General features: G+C 39.6%; 1 protein-coding gene across 1 annotated transcript in view; it reads right to left on the reverse strand.

Annotated features, from left to right (window-relative positions):
- Nucleotides 1-11,388, reverse strand: part of LOC126187874 (serine/threonine-protein phosphatase 5) — a 98,664-nt gene extending 87,276 nt beyond the window's left edge. Inside the window, exon 1 of the mRNA XM_049929206.1 lies at nucleotides 11,116-11,388. Coding sequence (XP_049785163.1) covers nucleotides 11,116-11,212 — 97 coding nt within the window. The 5' untranslated portion in view covers nucleotides 11,213-11,388. The remainder of the gene's footprint in view (nucleotides 1-11,115) is intronic.
- Nucleotides 11,389-23,331: the final 11,943 nt, after the last annotated feature.

Raw genomic sequence — 23,331 nt, forward strand, 5'->3', positions numbered from 1 at the left:
CAAATAAAAACAAGGTCAAGGTAGGTCTGCTTAATAAAATGTAGGGCTCTTTTAAGTGCTAGCAGCTCTTCCGAAAAAATACTACACATGTCTGGGAACAAATATTGTACCCAAACAGTGGGAGGTGTGTTATCCATGGTTTGGAGCTGTCAGTGTAACTGATGGTAGCATCCTTACACTCCTGAAGAATACAAGGGGAGCAGCTGCCGAAATGTGTGAGAGAGAAACTTTAGTATAGATTGTGCTTAATTTGTAGTATGAGTACTAACCAAGGGTGTGAGGGAGTGAGAGAGCAGAGATGGAAAATATGGCTAGCACCTGATAAGGAGGTGAGTCGGAGGACCTGTTAGAAGGCCACGAGACACATTCCAACTGGTAATCCACATGGAGGGCAGATATCAGGGCGTCTATGTTCTTTGCATGCAAAATGATGTAGGAAAGTTGGATGATAAGGATATTTTCAGAGCATGAATTGTTACTGTCAGAACTGATTTCTTTTTTTTTCTTTTTTTTTTGGACTGGGGTGGGGTGGGGTGGGGGGGTGGGGGATAGCAGCAGTGTGCAGGGAGATGTTTTCAGATTGTTGTTTATGGGTTTAAAAGGTAGCCAGGTAAAATGAGGAAACTGATACTGTGCAAAGTGGGCCACAAGATTTTCAGCAAGAACTGAAGCATCGGTACAAATGCCAGGAGGCCCAAAAGACTACAGAGTTTGGTGCACACCTGGGATGAAGAGGCATACACTTCCATCATTCTTGCTTCCTATGTTTAATTGGGTTGTGAGCCTCTAGCACAAAGCTACAGAATAGTGAGGAGGACGGTCTGAAATATGTTGATGGAGACAGAGCCAGGACCTTCAACAATCCTAAATAGCTGCTGCATTGTTTTTGGTCCATATGGCACTAGCTGGCAGCAGAGGGGGCCTGTAGGAAGGGGAATGAACACTCCAGCGGTGCAGGTGGTCACAATGGAGATGTCTCCCACAATGTCGTCAATGCATTCTGACAGCTGGGGGCGAAGTTTCAGCATAGATACACAACTGTCAAAGAGTCCATCGTGGTAATTGGTCCATCAGACAGTGACAAAGGAGTGCTGGCATCACTAGAAGGTGGTTGCTGTCACAAAGATTGTTGTAACAAAACCACAACATTGCGAGGCAAGTAAAGGGGCCCTCACACACTCAGTGTTTATTGTGCAATACTACTGTGTCAATATGTTGCAAGAAAGTGCGACGTCAATGACAGCACAATGTTATCGTGCAATATTTATGCCCCGAACAGGTCAGTCAGTACTCTGCCTTCATAGCGTACATGTTGGCCCTCGACAATGTGGAACACATGTATTTCGATTGAGTAGCTTGCCTTGCAAAACATAAGCAGAAATTATGCAGAATGGGTGAAACAGTTCTCTGCTGCAACAACTGTTGCAAACAAAATCAAACCATTATTTAATAATTACTGATTGTAAATTTACATGGTAACTGGTGTTACAACTATTACTTTTCACAGGCTAGGAACTGTTTCTGGCTCTCAGCTCTTCACACTGTATGCCCCCAGACCCTGATTCAATTATTAAGAGACCAAATGTTACCCAAAGGCTCAATCTATACAAGGTGTTCTACCTTATTAGACTACCTTAAGCCAGGTAAAACCCAACATCCATCAAACAGCTATTGTCTGTGATTAACTTCACCTCTGTGTTCTGCAAACTGCTTAGAATGATATTAAGCCAATGATTATGCTGGATTTTTGAGCCATGGGGCCATGTTAATTCCTATTGCTGTGGTCTCCATGGGAGACACATTCCATGATTGTCCATCATCTCATTCGGTTGGGTACCTCAATCCCATGGGGTTTCTTGAAGTGCCAACACCTCACTGTAGTATTATAGACCTGCATAAGGCATACCACACCACTTGACACCATCACATTTTATTTAACCTCCATGAATGGGACTTCCGAGGCTCCTCACGGTTTTTTATTCGTCACTTTTTCTCTGACCAGTTGTTTCAGGTTAAGTTGGTAAGTTACTCAGCTCTCCACGGATACAAGAGAACGGGATGTAATAGGGCTCTGTGCTGAGTGTTACGCTACTCCTTACGACAATCAGTGTTAGTGAATCTGTTGGACCAGTGGTTATACCCATGTTGTATGTCAATGACTTCTGCATTTGATATAGCTCCTGGTCTGTAGCCTTGGATGAATATATGCTCTGAGAGGTGCCATCTTTACTGCATCTGCTTGGACATTTTCTCGTGGCTTCTAGTTCTCCCATGAAAAACCAAGTCACGCAATTCTGTCATCACATCACGGTCCATTCTGACCCTGAACCCTACTCGGGTGCCCTGTGCTTGGACATCGTTCCACAGTTACGATTTTTGGACTTGTGTGGCTGCCCCATATTCGTCAACTGATGTCTAGCTGCATACGAAAGCTTAATGCTTTCTGCTTCCTTGCCCACATCTTTCGGAGTGCAGATAGCACTTCACTCTTCAATATTTACTGGGCTCTGGTCTTGTTCTTATTTGTCTGTGGTTGTCAGGTTCATGGCTTAGTGGCATCTTCAGTTTTGAAATCATTGAACCCAGTCCATCAGTGTGGAGTAAGACTGGCTATTGGTACCTTCTGGATTAGTCCTATAGACCATCTCCTTGCAGAGACGGGGCTCTTCCCTCTTCAGTTCCGACAGTACAATTCGTACTCACTTGTACCACCACCATCTGAAAATATCATCCAACTTCCCTTCATCATTTTGCATTAAAAGAACGTTGACTTCCTGATACCTGCCCTCGATTTGGATTACCAGCTGGAATGTGCCATGCAGCCTTCTATCGGGTAATCCAAATAACCTCCGTTTTACAGGTTTCCTCTCTCCCACCCTCTCACTCCCTTGGTTAGTACTCCGACTAGAAATTAGGCCCATTCTATATCAAGGTACTAAAGTTCATCACCCACATGATGTTTCGGCATCTATTCCTTCTCTGATATTCGAGGGTGTTAGAGATGCTACAATCACTTACACAGACAGCTCTAAAATCATGGGCAGGACATCTCTACTGGTTGGTTGGGAACAACATTTGTTGCCACGCATGTGTAGTATTTTTACAGCAGAGCTGCATACCATTACCACAGCCCTACATTTTGTTAAACATCTTTATTCATATTTATTTGCCATTGACCATTAACGTAACAGAATAGGCTTTATGACTTATACACAACACTGATATGTTCAGTTCTATACATAATTACATATGTTTTAACACGTGATTCATATATTTCATTACATGCTCAATCACAGATATTTATAATTGATTATATACACAATTACAAGCATTTACAATGAATTACTTACACGACTAAAACCATTTAGCCATATATTTTAAAATTTAAGACATAGTCATATTTCTTCATCAAAAATTCTGTTATATTATAAAATGGATTTCACCCAGCCAGCTGTACAATTTTCTTTGAAATAGTTTAGAAGGCATGGACCATGCTGAGGGTGGTAATTTGTTAAAGATTATTAGGGAGCCAACTTTGGGTGAGTGGACTGTTTTTACTAGTTTGTGTCTCAGAAAATCCTTTTAAATATTTCCTCTGTTGTGTTTGTGTATATCTCTTCCCACATGAAATTCTTTGATACTTGTTTTGATGCATAGTGGTGAGACACATATATACATATTTACAATTTTAAGTATATTGAGTTTTCTAACAGATCAGCTGTGATCTGTTGGTCCAATCCTATACATTTCTCTTACGACTTTTTTGTATCTTCAATATATCAGCTATATGTATGGAGTGGCCCCATACTGGCAGGCTGTAAGAAATATGAGATTGGAACAGTCCAAAATATGTCAATCTTGAATAGTTAGGAGTAACTAAATCTCTCAGTTTCCACATTAGGTATGTTACCCTTGATATTCTTATGCAACTGTGACTGATGTGTTATCCGCAGCTCAATTTGGAGCCAATGTAGAATCCTAGAAGTTTAACTGTCCTAGTTTCTATACCATTAAAGAGTCCTAACAGAAGATTCTGGGTCTCGTCAGGGTTACACAGCAGTTAGTTAGAGGAGAACCATTTTATTGCAGCATTTAGTGATTCCAATGATAGACCTACCTCTACCTTATTTTAACTTTTAAAGGCTTGGGGGCCCCACGCTTACAACACAAATACTCACAAAAGGGTTGAACCCCCTTGGGGCTCCACTCTTGATGCTGCAATATCTACAGTAGAAATATCTTGATAAAAGAGCTGGAAAGAAAGATCTAGAAGCACAGAAGGAGCTACTCAGGATGACTGCAGGTAGTGAGGAGAGGCATGTTTGAGAACTGGGAGCTGGTAGGAAGGGCAGGAGCAGCATGATGTGGTTTGACAGTTTTGTTGTAAGGAGCAGGAACTATTTCCAGCTGCAACAGCTGAGCAGAGAAGTCTCATGCAGAATTAGGAGGAGGACACGTGCAGTAGAGTTTACCCATGAATGGGAATAGTAGGGACAGTGCTAATGTCAGGAAGAAGCAGGAAGGAGAAAGCTGTATTGGTACACATTTACAAGAGAAGTTAGGATCACAGAAGCAAGTCAGCATCTTCTTTTTCAAGTGAAGTGCAGAGCTGAATCAGGTAAAAGGGGACTTACAGCCTTTACATGAAGATTTAACTACAGATGATATGGTAGGTTATAAGTCACTTGTATGATCTATTCTAGAACACTGCTTTGGTGTGTGGTTCCCATACCAAACAGAACTAAAGAGTGATATTGAACATATACAGAGAAAGGTTGTACCAATGATCACAGGTTTGTTTGACCCATGGGAGTGTGTCCCAGGGATGCTGAAGAAACTGAACTGGCAGTCTAAGACAAAACTATCTTGAGAGCCTTATTAAAAAGTTTCAAGAAGCAACTTTAAATGATAATTATAGTTAGATACTACAAACCTCTATGTTATGCAGTTTCATGTTCCATGGATAATTTGCTTGATAAATCATAATGAAGTGGAAACAGTCATTTTACATTCATGTCACAAATTAATTTGTAAATATGACTACATGTTCAACATTAATCAGTTTTTCCTTTCTTTAAAAAAAAAAAAAATTTTTTGCAGATCTGAGAATAGAAATAATTCTACAGATTAGGAGGAGCTGTCAAGAAGAATGTTTTTCAGTTTGTTTTCAAATTTTGCTTCGCCATCAGAAATTTTATATCACTGAATAAGTGATACAAATTTTTAGTTCCAGCACTGTGCACCTCTTTTGTGCTAAAGACAACCTTAATGTGGAATAATGAAAGCCATTTTTCCTTCTGGTACTATAATTATGTACATTATTGTTCCTTTTGAACTGTACTGCACTGTTTACAACAAACTTCATGAGGTGTACTGTGAAGCAGTAGTTATAATGCCGAACTCAAACAGAATTCTACATGATCATCACAGGTGAGCACCACACACTATTCTTACAGCAATGTTTTAAGCAATTAAGACCTCCTTCCTTAAAGATGAGTTACCACATAACATTATTCCATATGACATTACTGAATGAAATTCTACAAAATATGTCAATTTACTGATTCATCTTTTCCCAATACATATTACACATAGATTACTTAGAAATTCAGAGTAGGAGTCAATAATAATAAAAAGGGTGACTGCAAATGAATACCACTAACACCTAACCAATTCTTTGTTTTATTTTTGTATTTTTAATTCCTCATGAGGGGTTCAAGACCCAGTTTTTCAGACAGGCAGAAAGGAAGACATGGAGATTTACGAGACATACAAGTATTGTCGTGGTCTTCAAGTCGGCTGCAAGTGCAAGTGGTGTGTGTACAGTTGAAAGTGTGAAAAGACAATCAACAGGGCACAATAATTTTTCATGTTATTATACTGACTTGGTCCAAGTATGTACAAACATAAGAGAACTGAATTTTTGGTAGAGCCAAATGATGTATTGTATTGGTTAATACACTGAACCAAAATTTGATAGGATTGAGGTAGGTGATTTGTTCAGTCATCCTGATTAGATTAGATTAGATTTACTTTCATTCCTATTGATCCGTAGTGAGGAGGTCCTCCAGGATGTGGAACATGTTTTCCTTGGTCACTTCAGGGAGATGATGGGACGGTTCTATCAACAAGGCCACAGCTGACCATCTGTCCTCTCTTCATTAAAAATGTATGCATATTCACATCAGGATACACCACTGTCATTAAACTGACAGATCCTTTAAAATTGTAAAATGATTATTGAATGAATAATTTACTAACAACCACCAATGATATCTTTTCCTTACAAACATAGTCTTGGGCTGTAAATAATACTCTGAATCACAACAGCACTATAATACACATCAAATTGGAAGGTACCACATTACAGAGAGGATGAGAGTGGTGGGGAAGTGTGGGGCAGATGAGGTTTGCTCACACAAGACAACAGATGCGGTAGGCAACTTCCATGTTGCTAAGCACAACAAGCTGTTGCTTCAGGCAACAATGGATAAAACTGCATCACCAATTAAGTACGGCCATGTCACAGTGTGGGTGAGAGCATTTATTGCTATCTGGCACTGTTATTGGCAAGATGTCAGGAGGAAGACAAACTCTGTGTGATGGAAGTTAGTAGAAGCGGACATGCAGAAAGTTTCAAAGTTGGGACCCTTAACAGCATGACGTGCACTATAATAAACTATCATCAAAGTTTACGGAAAAATTTCTGAATGAGGTTAAACTTCAGCATTTCTCAGGCAGATCTATAGAAACAGCGATCCTATTACTGTAGTGTAGTCAGCAAATCTGGTTTTCATTACTACTAATGTCTTGTGTGTTACATACAGTAAAAATATATACATCTTTTATTGGGTTACGAAGTACTTCTAATTTAGCTGTGTTTCTTTTAAACAAAAGTGGACCTCTCTCACCTCAAATTCATGCTAAAAGTTAATATTTTATTGTTCTATTAACTACTATTCCCAGAAATAACTTTTACTTCAGAGCTTAGTAAACATAATTGCAATTCCTCAGTGACAAGGCGTAGAGGGGGAGATTGTTAGCTAATCCAACAGTCATTAATTGTTAGCTACTGGAACAATATTTGAAGCACTAATTATTTCTCAGGCAAGTTTAAATATTTATTGGTTATTAAACTATTTTTCACAGTGTTATTCATAACAAAGAATATATACAGTGATGGAGAGGAAAATTTGATTCAGAATATTATTAATGCTATTTAAAGTCATCTTCAAATAGAATTATAAGTGGGACATATGAACAATACAACCTAAAACTTTTTTTAAGTCGCTTGAAAACCCATGTAAATCTTAATTCGTAACTTACTCTACAAACAGCAAATGTGCACTTTTGTCGTGGTAGAAAGAACACATGGTGAAACCAACAATGAAGATTTAGAAGACTGAATGCTAGCTTGGGAAAGACTTGGTGGTGGTGGGATGGATGGCTAAATCAGCTGTGTCTTTTCCAAAGAACACTCCTGGCATTCACCTCAATTCCAAAAAACTGTAGAAAATCATATCTGGAAGGCTGGATGAGACTTCACACATCTTCTGAATGGGATGTCTAGTGCCTAAACTCCTGGCCATCTCTGAGTGTTCTTATGTTCCTGTTTTATTTTTCATAGATTTTGGAAAAATTTAGCATTAAAAAAGGGTGAAAACAAAAAGTGGCAAGTGAAGCAGGGCAAACTTTGTGCCAATTTCAAAGTTTGTCAACAAAAGAAAGGAACTGAAAAAAGAATGGCGGAACAGACAAAACAAAGTAAACAGATATAGGGACCACCAACTAAAGGCTACAATAGTGAATGTACTGAGGCAATGTGCTGACCAGAAATTATATAAATAAATAAAAATAAATAAAATAATAGTTTGTACAGAAATCCTAGCAAAAGGTAAGCAGTAGTAAAAAAATTAATTTCTGCTGAAAAATCTAGCATTTGTATACTATTGATAATAGATTTGCAACTATATAATTTGTAGTGACGAGGGCTGACAAATGGCACACCAAAGCAAATGTGTAGAAGAAAATATTTAAGGAAAAATTAAATCTTCAGCCATTGGGAATAAGTCCATTGAGCAATAAAGGATTACACTGGCAATTTTAATGGGAGACATATTTCCAGGTGTCAGGAGCACCACATAACATGTGAGGGGAAAAAAAAGAGGAAGAAAGAAAAGTGTATCAGGAGAGAAAACTGTATAATAAATTGCCAAAGGAAATGAGAAAGATTATGAGAATACATCTGTCAAAAAAGACATCAGGAATATTCATAAGTAATGAATGCTACACAATTATAGATTACTTAGGGTAGTGGGTAGTAATGGAAGGGGATAACTACAGCACCTTGTCACATTTCAATACTTGTTCACGAGTTACTGCTTACACAAGAAAATCTTGTCAAGAGGTGAAAGGCACAACAGTAATGTACGACCACTCAGTTTTCAGGTGGACTGAGAGGAATGGCTGATGAATGTGGCATGGGGCACAGTAGCAGCTTCACAGTCCAGGAGTCATTCTTGAGTGTCTTGAGTGCTTGTGGCAGTTAAGAACCAAACTGTTTCGTATTACAAGCCTCATGAAACTAATTGTGAGTTAATCAAGAACAATACCAAATACGGATTACCAAATGAGCCAGTGCAGCTGTTAAGACACTGAGCTCAAATTCAGGATGACGAGTTGCTTCATCCGACCATCCTGATTTGGGTTTCCCTAGATCACCAAGGCAAATGCTGGGATAATTCTTAATCAAGGTCATGGCCAATCATTTGTCCTATCCTCAAAGCATGTGCTGTGTATTATATATTTTGATTTGTACTGTATTACATTGACAAATCCTGTATCATTGTGAGATGATCCTAGGCTGAATAAGATAGATAAAACAATCAGAACACTGACTTCTCGGTTAACCCTCTTTCGCAAATATGATCAGATCTCCTACAACGGCAAATGTACTTATTTCTTCCTTCACACTGACATAACACTCAAAATTGAAAAAGAAAATATTAGTCTAAGTGCCATGAGTAACAGTTTAGGAATGAGACACTTGGTCATTCAGTTTATCACTTTAGCAATTTGACAAACGTCTTGGTAGCAGTGACAGGACATTGCAAATCACATTTATGTGATTAAATGCACAAGTGACATTGTAGATGTCAAGATTAAGTTAAAACTGTTCATTGGTCACGTAACTGTGTAATACTACTCACAGTAGGTGCTTGGGCACAATATAGACACAAAATCAAATGACTGTGATGAACTGGACCAAGGGAAGTATAATGTGCATGGGCCAACTTTGTCACAGTTGCTGTTAAGACATTATTCCACCAAACTCCTGAATTTACAGCATTTTCTTATTACTACACTGATAAATATAAACAATCAGAATACAATCATGAAATTTACATTATAACACACATCTGAAAACAACTTTCCACAGTGTGCACAGATGCCAAGCTCTTCACCAGATTAACATGCCAATGGTGCTGTGAATGGTACTGGAGGCAGAGTAAAAAAAAAAGTGTGGAAGAATGTCAAGCCTTGAAAACTACTGTTGCGTACATGTAAAGCTTTCCAAGTCTGCTGGCAATGAGATAAGCAAAGATTTTCTATACGTTACAACATTTGAGTTAGAGTTAGATAAATATGTCAATGATTGTGGAGAGGGTAAAAAGTTCACGGCACTTCAAAAATATAAAGCTATAGTAATTTTTGTTTAAGAGGAACAGATAAACTAGTGGATGGTGTTACATCACATTCAAGACTTAACACTCCATTACAATTCCTGATTGGCTAATTATAGGACATCTTCCAACAGAAAAAAGGTAGTCTAGTCATACAAGTAGGATATTGTACAAATTGTAAGGAATGTTAACAAGAAATGATCCACACTGTCCAAATTGTTTGGACACAACATATGAGGGCACCAATTCTGTAAGAAACCACCTTACAGGATCTTATATGGACACAACTGGAAAACAATGGATAGGCTTTGATAAAGTCAATGATGAATCTACTGACAACATGGTAAACATAAGGTAGAAGCTACTTTATGTTTTCAAACTTGAGAAATAACCAAAGCCAGTTTGCTTTTAATGCTGCTAAAAATTCAGGGTGGACAAAAAAAGTCTAAAAATACTCAGATCGAACCTGTTCCTCTGGAGTGAAGTAGGTTTCATTGTATTCACATTTTCTCGCCACAAACACTGACCTATCCATATCATGACCTTACTGATAACTTGCTGCAGGATTTAAAAATATTGGTTTCCTGTCCACCAATATGTGACATAGGAACCACATACATTTCATACTGCAATAATATTTGTAGTTCAAAAGTTAATTTACAATGTTTTCATGAAATAATGCCTTGGCTCCACCGGTAACTATAAAAGGACTGCTAGCCGCAATAAACAATAACTGATTATGTTGCATTACTGATAATACAGGTTCTGTGCTAATAGGTAATATCAATACATGAAAGTACATCAAGTGTACAGTATTTTAATGTGTGACTAGATAATAAAGTTGTAAGTTTTCTAGCCTAATTCTAGCGGTTCTGTCTGGGTATTAAAAATAACTGCTGAAATAAATCTTAGTGCTTCAATACTCCACTGTTACAACGATAACTTACATACGTTCGTACAGCCGACTATCCTAATGCTTCTGCCTCATTGTAAGGTTTGAAACACAATCAAATATATAATAAACGAAACTCTACGACTTGTAAGGGGCCAACTATTTTTTATTCTCTGTATTTAACTGAAAATAAATATTCATAGATGGCACAGAATTAACAAATACTATGACACGAGGATTTGGGCCTAATGTACTTCGCAGGCTCTCGACTATGACTGCGATAATGTAATTTACAGAGTACAGGAACACATCGTTTGGACCAGGAAATATATTTAAGGAAGTTATTAATACGCGCACGGCAATGTAATGTAGACTTCTTAAGTGAACTAGTGACCGTCGAAAATTTAAAATGATTAAACTCTTACAAGTGCAAAGCCGGCCCCAGCAACTAGCAACGAAAATCAATTCAGAACTGTCAATATCATAATTATACAGAAGTAAATAACAACTGTTATACTTATGAAGCTGGAAGACTCGTACTTCTAAAGCACAAATTGGCTTCCTCTTTCAATTTCTCAGCCCTCTCTGCATCAGCAGAAGAGACGGTGGTGCTTGTTGATGTCTCGTTTCCACTCATCTTTAAAACGTTTTTCACGTTTTAAAAGAAGCTTGTAAACTACCAAAATGCTTCCGGAAGGGATATTTAAAGCATACACTTCTTCCTAATTCCGACATAACCTATAACAGCACCCATACACAAATTTCCCTGCTCAATCACTGCCATCACCGGCTTCGTAACACATGAGACCAAAGACACCTCTACGAATGCTAATTACTTATCTTTACGCGAGTAGAAAGATCTTTGCCAATCACGAGTCGCAGAATTGGTACTGATTGCTGGAAACTGAATTAAGCGAGGATTTTTCTCCTAGCGAGTGTGGGCAACAGTAAAAGCTGGAGGTGAAGCAGAAACTAGTGGAAGTATGAACTATATTATCTACGACCGGAAAGTCACTATTAAACAAAATAAGCGTAGTAGAGGAGAGTGAGTCTGGTAGGACATGGGGTAAGAGTGGGCACAAAATAATTTTAATAAAATAACATTTGAGACATTTGTACGTTCATGTTGGTAGTTCCTTAGAATGTTATAAACAATAACCCAAAATTTGGCAACCATCCAGCTATTGTTGCAAACAAGAGAAGTTAAAATACTTTTTTTGTCCTTTCACTTTCGATTTTTCTGAAAGTTCAAGATTATTTTGAAAGGTTAGCACTGAGAAATATTTAAAGTTGTGGTTTACGAATCTGTAATCAGTGCCATATCTTTTTCTTGTGTAACGTTTCATGTAAATAAAATACATTTGCTACAATTTGGTTTCATATCCGAAATAGCCCCTTGAGACAAGTGTAGACAATTGAAGAGGGGTAAGTGCAGGTACCACCACAATGGAGGGGTATTTGTTGAGAGGCCAACGAACATGTGGTTCCTGAAGTGGGGCAGCAGCCGTTTCAGTACTTGCAGGGGCAACAGTCCGGATGATTGACTGATAAGGCATTGTTAACATCAAACAAAACGCCCTTCATGTCCTGATATTGCGAACACCTGAGAGCAAGGGGAAACTACAGCCATAATATTTCCTGGGGGCATGCAGCTCTAATGTACGGTTAAATGATGATACGTCCTCATGGGTAAAATATTTCAGTGATAAAATAGTTGGGTTGGGTTGTTTTGGGGGAGGAGACCAAACAGCGAGGTCATCGGTCTCATCGGATTAGAGAAGGACGGGGAAGGAAGTCGGCCGTGCCCTTTCAAAGGAACCATCCTGGCATTTGCCTGGAGCGATTTAAGGAAATCACGGAAAACCTAAATCAGGATGGCCGGACGCGGGAGATAAAATAGTCCCCCATTCGGATCTCCAAGTGGGGATTACTCAGGAGAATGTCATCATCAGGAGAAAACAAAGCTGGAATGTTAGATTCCTTTATCGAGAAGGCAGGATAGCTAATTTAAAAGGGAAACAGATAGGATGTGGTTAGATGTAGTGGGAATTAGTGAAGTTCAGTGGCAAAAGGAACAGGAATCTGGTCAGGTGAACACAGGGTTATAAATACAAAATCAATAAGCAAATAGGATGTGGGTAAGCTACTATGACCAGCATAGTGAACACATTATCATAGTCAAGACCGACATAAAGCCCACACATACCACAGTAGTAAAAGTTTACCTGCCAGTAGCTCTGCACATGATGAGAAGAGACTGAAGAAACGTACAATGAGATAAAATAAATTATTCAGCTAGTTAAAGAAGACGAAAATTTAATTGAAATTCGATAACAGAAAAAGGAACAGAAGGAAAAATAGTAGGTGAATATGATCTGGGGGAAAGGAATGAAAGAGGAAGGTGCCTGGTAGAATTTTGCTAGAGCACAATTTAATCATCCCTGACACTTAGTTTAAGAATTGTAAAAGAATATTGTACATGTGGAAGAGACATGGAGGCACTAGAAAGTTTCAGATTGCTTATTTGATGGTTAGACAGAGATTTAGGAACCAGATTTTAAATTGTAAGACATTTCCATGGGCAAATGTGGACTCTGACCACAATTTGTTGGTTATGAACTGTAGATTAAAATTTGAGACTTTCAGAGGGAGCATTGGGCACCAGTTGACTAGGACAGCAGAAAGGAATACAGTAGAAGATGAATGGTTGGCTTCAAGAGACGAAGTACTGAAGGCAGCAGAGGATAGGTAAAAAGGCAAGGCCTAGTAGAAATCCTTGGGTAACTCTAAAGATATTAAATTTCATTGATGAAAGGCGGAAATTTAAAAATGCAGCAAATCGTGCATATGAAAGGGAATGAAAACTTTTAAAAATGAGGTTCACAGGAAGTGAAAATTGCTAAGCAGGAATGGCTAGAGGACAAGTGTAAGGATTTAGAAGAATATTTCTCTAGGGAAAGACAGATGTCACCTACAGGAAAATCAAACATGGGTTTGGGGAAAAGAGAAGCAGCTATATAAATCCCAAGAGCTCAGATGGTAAACCAGTCCTAAGCAAAGAAGGGAAAGCTGAAAGGTGGAAGGAGTACATAGAGTGTCTAAAGAAGGGAGATGAACTTGAAAGCAATATTGTAGAAAGGGTAATGGACGCAGATGATGACGAGGTGGGAGATATGGTACTGTGAGAAGAATTTGACAAAGTTCTGAAAGATCTATGACTATAATATTAATGAGACACTGGCGGAATCGGCCAACTCCTACAAATATCTGAATGTAACGCTTTGTGGGGATATGAAATGTAATAATCACATAGCTTCAGTTGTGAGTAAAGCAAGTGGCAGACTTCAGTTCATCGGTAGAATACAGGGGAAGTACAATCAGTTTACTAAGGAGATTGCATACAAATCACTCCTGCAACCCATCCTAAAATATTGCTCAAGTGTGTGGGACCTGTACCAGATAAAACTAACGTGAGATACTGAATGCATACAGAGAAGGGCAGCACGAATGGTCACAGGTTTGTTTAATCCAGGGGAGAGTGTCACAGAGATACTGAAGGAACTGAATTGACAGACTTTTGAAGACAGATGTAAACTATTCTGAGAAAGTCTTTTAACAATGTTTCAAGAACTGGCTTTAAATGATTGCTCTAGGGATACACTACAAACCGCTAAGTATTGCTCACATAGGGATCGTGAGGATAAGGTTAGAATAATTACTGCACACACAGAAGCAGTCATACAGACATTCATTCTTCCCACGCTCCATACACGAATGGAACAGGAAGAAACCTTAATAACTTTAAAATGGGACATACCCTCTGCCATGCACCTTACGGTGGTTTGCAGAATGTAGATGTATATATAGATGTAGATCTAAGTAGAAACAAGGCCACAGGAGTAGACGATATTCCGAAAGAACTACTGATAGTCTTGGGAGAGCCAGCCATGATAAAACTCTTCTATCTGGTGTGCAAGATGTATGAGACAGGCGAAATAATCTCTGACTTCACGAAGAATGTAGTGATTCCAATTCCAAAGAAAGCACTTGCTGGCAGGTGTGAAAATTACCGAACTATCAGTTTCATAAGTGATGGTTGCAAAATACTTCAGAGGTACATATGCAGGATGGGCCTGACATATTACAAGAATGTATATATAAGTTGAGAATATAAATGAAGAATTACTTAAGGTATTAATTAGTATAAGTGGTTGTATCGATTGTGGCGTGCAACTGCTGAAACATTAGAATAATTACGCATTTCGATTGTCTTGCCGAGAAGATGGCACCTTTTTTGTTCTCGTAGCGGTCCAGATCAGACACACATCTACCGTTGCTGCAGATAATTATTTGGCACACCGCCATTACTACTGTTTCTGTTTTATTGAGATGCAGTCTCACTAGGCGTACTCATAGCTACACACAGCAACAGAATTAACATAACTGTTAATGTAATTTAATTTAGTGTAATGTTTTGTGAATACAATGATATTATTTAATCTTGTGTTTCATTTATGTTATAAGCTATTGTTCTAATTAAACAGCATCTCGGCGTGGCTAAAGACTCCGTGTTACAAATCTTATGAATGGTCCAGTATGAGTCACTGCTTTGGAATTATTCAATTTATGAAGTCCAATAAAGAAATATTTTCAGAAGTGTCACTCACAGTCAAACTTACACTGAACAGACTTTACGCAAAAACCATTGTCAAGCGCCCAAAGTCTGTATTAAGCACCATTAGAAATTTATACTCTGATCACACACTATTATCATTATCTATTATTATTTGTCAGTTGTCCGATATTCTCGAACCAGACAGGAAAAGCCAATAAATTAAAATACTAACATGAATTCTTTACAGAAAAATGGGAAAGATGATAGAAGCTGACCTTGGGGAAGATCAGTTTGGATTCCAGAGCAATTTAGGAACACACAAGGCAATACTGACCCTACGATTTATCTTAGAAGATAGGTTAAGAAAAGGCAAACCTACATTTGTAGTATTTGTAGACTTAGAGAAAGTTTTTGAGTATGTTGACTGGACTACTTCCTTTGAAATTCTGAAGGTAGTAGGAGTAAAACAAAGGGAGCAAAAAGCTATTTACAACTTGTGCAGAAACCACAATGCAGCTAAAAGAATTGAGAAGTATGAAAGGGAGGCAATGGTTGAAAAAGAAATGAGGCAGGTTTGTAGCCTATCCCAAGTGTTATTCAATATGTACATTGAAAAAGCAGTAAAGGAAACCAAAGAAAAACCTGGAATACGAATTAAAGTTCAAGGAGAAGAAATAAATAGATTGAGGTTTGTCGATGATACAGGGCTATTACAAATGATTGAAGCGATTTCATAAATTCACTGTAGCTCCATTCATTGACATATGGTCACAACACACTACAGATACGTAGAAAAACTCATAAAGTTTTGTTCGGCTGAAGCCGCACTTCAGGTTTCTGCCGTCAGAGCGCAGTGAGACAAAATGGCGACAGGAGCCGAGAAAGCGTATGTCGTGCTTGAAATGCACTCACATCAGTCAGTCATAACAGTGCAACGACACTTCAGGACGAAGTTCAACAAAGATCCACCAACTGCTAACTCCATTCGGCGATGGTATGCGCAGTTTAAAGCTTCTGGATGCATCTGTAAGGGGGAATCAACGGGTTGGCCTGCAGTCAGCGAAGAAACGGTTGAACGCGTGTGGGCAAGTTTCACGCGTAGCCTGCGGAAAATTGGCTCATGCCACAACTGGAGACCGACAGCGCCAACTTCATCTTTCAACAGGATGGTGCTCCACCGCACTTCCATCATGATGTTCGGCATTTCTTAAACAGGAGATTGGAAAACCGATGGATCGGTCGTGGTGGAGATCATGATCAGCAATTCATGTCATGGTCTCCACGCTCTCCCGACTTAACCCCATGCGATTTCTTTCTGTGGGGTTACGTGAAAGATTCAGCGTTTAAACCTCCTCTACCAAGAAACGTGCCAGAACTGCGCGCTCGCATCAACGATGCTTTCGAACTCATTGATGGGGACATGCTGCGCCGAGTGTGGGAGGAACTTGATTATCGGCTTGATGTCTGCCGAATCACTAAAGGGGCACATATCGAACATTTGTGAATGCCTAAAAAAACTTTTTGAGTTTTTGTATGTGTGTGCAAAGCATTGTGAAAATATCTCCAATAATAAAGTTATTGTAGAGCTGTGAAATCGCTTCAATCATTTGTAATAACCCTGTATTGTAATTCTGTCAGATACAGCAAGGGACTTGGAAGATTGGTCATTATCTTGAAAGGGGAGATATAAGAAGAACATCAACAAAATCAAAACGAGGATGATGCAATGGAATCGAATTAAATCAGTTGATGCTAAGGCGATCAGATTAGGAAACGAGACACTCAAGGTAGTAGCTGATTTTTACTATTTGGGCAGTAAAATAATCGATCATGGCGAAAGCAGAATTGATAAAAAACTTAGACTGTCAATGGCAAGAAAAGCATTTCTGAAGAAGAGAAATTTGTTAACATAGAATATGTATCTTAGTGTTAGGAAGTCTTTTCTTAAGATATTTGTCAGAAGTGTAGCCATGTATGGAAGTGAAACATGGACGATAAATAGTTTAGACGAGAAGAGAATATAAGCTTTCAAAATGTGGTGCTACAGAAAAATGCTGAAGATTAGATGGGTACATCTCGTAACTAATGAGGAAGCACTGAACAGAGGTGGGGAGACACGGAATTTGTGGCGCAACTTGACCATAAGAAGGGATCGGTTCATAGGACACATTCTGAGACATCAAGAAATGACCGATTTAGTATTGGAGGGAAGCGTGGGAGGTAAAAATCGTAGAGGGAGATCAAGAGGTGAATATGCTAAGCAGATTCAGAAAGATGCTTGATGCTTGTTTGAAATTTCGTTATTTTACGTCTTCCAGTTCTGCAGCACTCTTTGAAATTAAGCAACCATCCACTCCTTTCCTTGAAAACTCTGCAATCTATGAGATGCATAGTTTTATGTGCATAACGTAGGTCACTGTCATGCACATTCTGTAAATCGTATTGAGCAGCCTTAAAATGCGCAAACAACAGTTTTTGTAACAAGTGCACTTTGTCCTCCCTCGAATATCCATAATTTTCCTTATGCACTGCACATTCATATTGCTGCAGACTTATTCGAAATCGGTTCATAATAGCTTTTTTTGGTATGCTGCGTATGATCGTCCGTGTATGTAATTATGTTTAGTGTCTGCTCCTTGAACAATGATTGTCCTGTACTATGTTTCGCTGTAGATACGATTTGTAACTCCCTGTCCAACAAGGATGATGAACTACATCTGTTTCAATATCACTTTCTCTTATTAAGTGCGTATCATCGTCGTTGTATCCTACATGTACATTGTCCACACGGTCGAACGGATATGACACCGCAAAATCCATTGACTCATCTTGCAGAAACGCTAATATTTCTCCTGCCACTTCTTTCTCACTCTGTGAAATTCATTGTGTTCCTTTCTGATAAAATGTGGACTTCAGCAACTGTTCTAGATATAATGCAATGTTTGCTTTGTTTATTTGCTATTGCTCTGCTTTGCACTGTAGCACTGTTGTGATTTACTCGTTGACTAAGCAGTTCAACTATGCTCTGTAGCCTGATGCTGTGCTCACCACTTGGTACCTCCAGTCCCGCCCACTCTTGTCATTAGCATTCAATATTGTGGATGCATGGTAGACAGTATGTGCGGCTTTGAATATCGCAAACATCATTGGCCTTTTGCAGCATCACAGTGAAGGGGTTCCTTGTTAGCCAGTGAAGAAGCATTATGTAATTCCGCTATGATGGACGTGGAGTAATTATGACCAAACTTTAACACACACTGTAAATCGCGATCTAGAGAATTATGTGCTGCGTAAGTGGATTAAGGAAGGAAAAGCTCCATCTAGGATTAATAAAAAAAGGTTCAGAAAATGCATAAGCGGCACAGATTGATGACCTCTTGAGTAAAAGAAAAGAACGTGGAAAAGAACGACAAGTAAAAATTAGTAGAAATTCGTGCATCTTATAACAAACTCGTGGTGGATCCACCTCTAAACTTATCCCATCCATAATGCATGATGGATCCACCTCTTGACCCTGTCCTGACCATATTGTTTGGTGGTTTCTCTTTTGAACCTACCCCTGATGTACCGTGTGATGGATCCACCTATGAGCTCTATCCTGAATCTATCCCAAACCTACCATGTGCCTTGAGGGCACCCTCATGTGAAAGTGACAGAGGCACATACACATACAGAAAAATAGCACAATTGCACTAGATGTTGACAACTGTACTACACATGCAAGCAATCTTAGAATACATGGCTAGAAGTGATGTCACGATTATATGAGCAGAAGTGACTTTTAAATCGGTAAAATTATAGAAATCGACGGAAACTATGCATAAATTGAGGAAAAATATGCCAAATGCAGGGAAATTTAGGGATAATGAAGCAGTACTTATATATCTGCTTGATACAGAAGAATTCTTGTACATGGTAACGAGTATGTGACAGCGAGAGAAATACGACAAAAAGTTGAAATGGAAGCACTGAGAACCAGGTAACAGTCATTTTTCGTGTACAGTGATAAGACAGCTGAAACAGAATGTTTAATGTAGAGTGATAAATTTATATATTGCATATCACAGGCTCAGATGTTACCCAAAAGTTATCAGCAACCACCTTATTGACTGTTATAAAGTGTCCTTAGCTAAAGAGCATTGTATTCCCAGCCTGGGGCCCTATTCTGATATCGTTCATACCGATTGGTACAGTAGGTTAGCCCCAGTAGTGACGTCATTTTTGGTTTTTATCCGAAGTTCCTATTCAGTAAGCTTCTGAGACCTGTGACCGATCGGTCCTCCTGCCGATTTTTCGAAAACTGTACCGAGAGGTTTTGGATTTCGTTATGGCCCTCTCATTCGGTTTGATGTGGTTTATTAACGCCTAGAATTTGTTATTTTAAACTTACTGAGCGGTTTTAGCTTCGAATTTAGTGATTGTGTTACTGAAGAATCACCAGGACATCTCCGAGTGGAATGTGAGTTCGTAATAGGCTATTTTCTTCGTTAGAAAAGTGATTTGTAGTGTTGTTACTGTGAATGATCATAACACAAAAAACAGTTTCGGTCAATATTCTCACAAAATACTTGTTATTGTTACTTAATTAAGAGTTTAAAAATCATTAAATTTCAAAAGGTTGGCTCTGCTTATGTATATCAGATGAGTGTTAGCTGAAATTACCAGTGACTTCACGTACTTTTTCCGCAAATGGTTCATTTATTAATTATCGGAATACATTTAAAACTTTAAAGTAACAGTGCAAAGGAATTTATGAAGCCTGATAGAGGAAACCTTCCAAAATTTCATGCATTTACGGCTTATGCGACATCATTCGGCAATGAAATCAGCCTGTGTCTCTCTCGATTGGAATTATGAGGAACTAATAGTTCTACATCTACATCTACATTTATACTCCGCAAGCCACCCAACGGTGTGTGGCGGAGGGCACTTTACGTGCCACTGTCATTACCTCCCTTTCCTGTTCCAGTCGCGTATGGTTCGCGGGAAGAACGACTGTCTGAAAGCCTCTGTGCGCGCTCTAATCTCTCTAATTTTACATTCGTGATCTCCTCGGGAGGTATAAGTAGGGGGAAGCAATATATTCGATACCTCATCCAGAAACGCACCCTCTCGAAACCTGGCGAGCAAGCTACACCGCGAAGCAGAGCGCCTCTCTTGCAGAGTCCGCCACTTGAGTTTGTTAAACATCTGCGTAACGCTATCACGGTTACCAAATAACGCTGTGACGAAACGCGCCGCTCTTCTTTGAATCTTCTCTATCTCCTCCGTCAACCCGATCTGGTACGGATCCCACACTGATGAGCAATACTCAAGTATAGGTCGAACGAGTGTTTTGTAAGCCACCTCCTTTGTTGATGGACTACATTTTCTAAGGACTCTCCCAATGAATCTCAACCTGGTACCCGCCTTACCAACAATTAATTTTATATGATCATTCCACTTCAAATCGTTCCGCACGCATACTCCCAGATATTTTACAGAAGTAACTGCTACCAGTGTTTGTTCCGCTATCATATAATCATACAATAAAGGATCCTTCTTTCTATGTATTCGCAATACATTACATTTGTCTATGTTAAGGGTCAGTTGCCACTCCCTGCACCAAGTGCCTATCCGCTGCAGATCTTCCTGCATTTCGCTACAATTTTCTAATGCTGCAACTTCTCTGTATACTACAGCATCATCTGCGAAAAGCCGCATGGAACTTCCGACACTATCTACTAGGTCATTTATATATATTGTGAAAAGCAATGGTCCCATAACACTCCCCTGTGGCACACCAGAGGTTACTTTAACGTCTGTAGACGTCTCTCCGTTGATAACAACATGCTGCGTTCTGTTTGCTAAAAACTCTTCAATCCAGCCACACAGCTGGTCTGATATTCCGTAGGCTCTTACTTTGTTTATCAGGCGACAGTGCGGAACTGTATCGAACGCCTTCCGGAAGTCAAGAAAAATAGCATCTACCTGGGAACCTGTATCTAATATTTTCTGGGTCTCATGAACAAATAAAGCGAGTTGGGTCTCACACGATCGCTGTTTCCGGAATCCATGTTGATTCCTACATAGTAGATTCTGAGTTTCCAAAAACGACATGATATTCGAGCAAAAAACATGTTCTAAAATTCTACAACAGATCGACGTCAGAGATATAGGTCTATAGTTTTGCGCATCTGCTCGACGACCCTTCTTGAAGACTGGGACTACCTGTGCTCTTTTCCAATCATTTGGAACCTTCCGTTCCTCTAGAGACTTGCGGTACACGGCTGTTAGAAGGGGGGCAAGTTCTTTCGCGTACTCTGTGTAGAATCGAATTGGTATCCCGTCAGGTCCAGTGGACTTTCCTCTGTTGAGTGATTCCAGTTGCTTTTCTATTCCTTGGACATTTATTTCGATGTCAGCCATTTTTTCGTTTGTGCGAGGATTTAGAGAAGGAACTGCAGTGCGGTCTTCCTCTGTGAAACAGCTTTGGAAAAAGGTGTTTAGTATTTCAGCTTTACGCTTGTCATCCTCTGTTTCAATGCCATCATCATCCCGGAGTGTCTGGATATGCTGTTTCGAGCCACTTACTGATTTAACGTAAGACCAGAACCTCCTAGGATTTTCTGTCAAGTCGGTACATAGAATTTTACTTTCGAATTCACCGAACGCTTCACGCATAGCCCTCCTTACGCTAACTTTGACATCGTTTAGCTTCTGTTTGTCTGAGAGGTTTTGGCTGCGTTTAAACTTACAGTGAAGCTCTCTTTGCTTTCGCAGTAGTTTCCTAACTTTGTTGTTGTACCACGGTGGGTTTTTCCCGTCCCTCACAGTTTTACTCGGCACGTACCTGTCTAAAACGCATTTTACGATTGCCTTGAACTTTTTCCATAAACACTCAACATTGTCAGTGTCGGAACAGAAATTTTCGTTTTGATCTGTTAGGTAGTCTGAAATCTGCCTTCTATTACTCTTGCTAAACAGATAAACCTTCCGCCCTTTTTTTATATTCCTATTAACTTCCATATTCAGGGATGCTGCAACGGCCTTATGATCACTGATTCCCTGTTCTGCACTTACAGAGTCGAAAAGTTCGGGTCTGTTTGTTACCAGTAGGTCCAAGATGTTATCTCCACGAGTCGGTTCTCTGTTTAATTGCTCGAGGTAATTTTCGGATAGTGCACTCAGTATAATGTCACTCGATGCTCTGTCCCTACCACCCGTCCTAAACATCTGAGTGTCCCAGTCTATATCTGGTAAATTGAAATCTCCACCTAAGACTATAACATGCTGAGAAAATTTATGTGAAATGTATTCCAAATTTTCTCTCAGTTGTTCTGCCACTAATGCTGCTGAGTCGGGGGGTCGGTAAAAGGAGCCAATTATTAACCTAGCTCGGTTGTTGAGTGTAACCTCCACCCATAATAATTCACAGGAACTATCCACTTCTACTTCACTACAGGATAAACTACTACTAACAGCGACGAACACTCCACCACCGGTTGCATGCAATCTATCCTTTCTAAACACCGTCTGTACCTTTGTAAAAATTTCGGCAGAATTTATCTCTGGCTTCAGCCAGCTTTCTGTACCTATAACGATTTCAGCTTCAGTGCTTTCTATCAGCGCTTGAAGTTCCGGTACTTTACCAACGCAGCTTCGACAGTTTACAACTACAATACCGATTGCTGCTTGGTCCCCGCATGTTCTGACTTTGCCCCGCACCCGTTGAGGCTGTTGCCCTTTCTGTACTTGCCCGAGGCCATCTAACCTAAAAAACCGCCCAGCCCACGCCACACAACCCCTGCTACCCGTGTAGCCGCTTGTTGCGTGTAGTGGACTCCTGACCTATTCAGCGGAACCCGAAACCCCACCACCCTATGGCGCAAGTCGAGGAATCTGCAGCCCACAAGGTCGCAGAACCGTCTCAGCCTCTGATTCAGACCCTCCACTCGGCTCTGTACCAAAGGTCTGCAGTCAGTCCTGTCGACGATGCTGCAGATGGTGAACTCTGCTTTCATCCCGTTAGCGAGACTGGCAGTCTTCACCAAATCAGATAGCCGCCGGAAGCCAGAGAGGATTTCCTCCGATCCATAGCGACACACATCATTGGTGCCGACATGAGCGACCACCTGCAGATGGGTGCACCCTGTACCCTT

This window comes from Schistocerca cancellata, chromosome 5 (assembly GCF_023864275.1).
Source record: "Schistocerca cancellata isolate TAMUIC-IGC-003103 chromosome 5, iqSchCanc2.1, whole genome shotgun sequence".
NCBI lineage: Eukaryota > Metazoa > Arthropoda > Insecta > Orthoptera > Acrididae > Schistocerca > Schistocerca cancellata.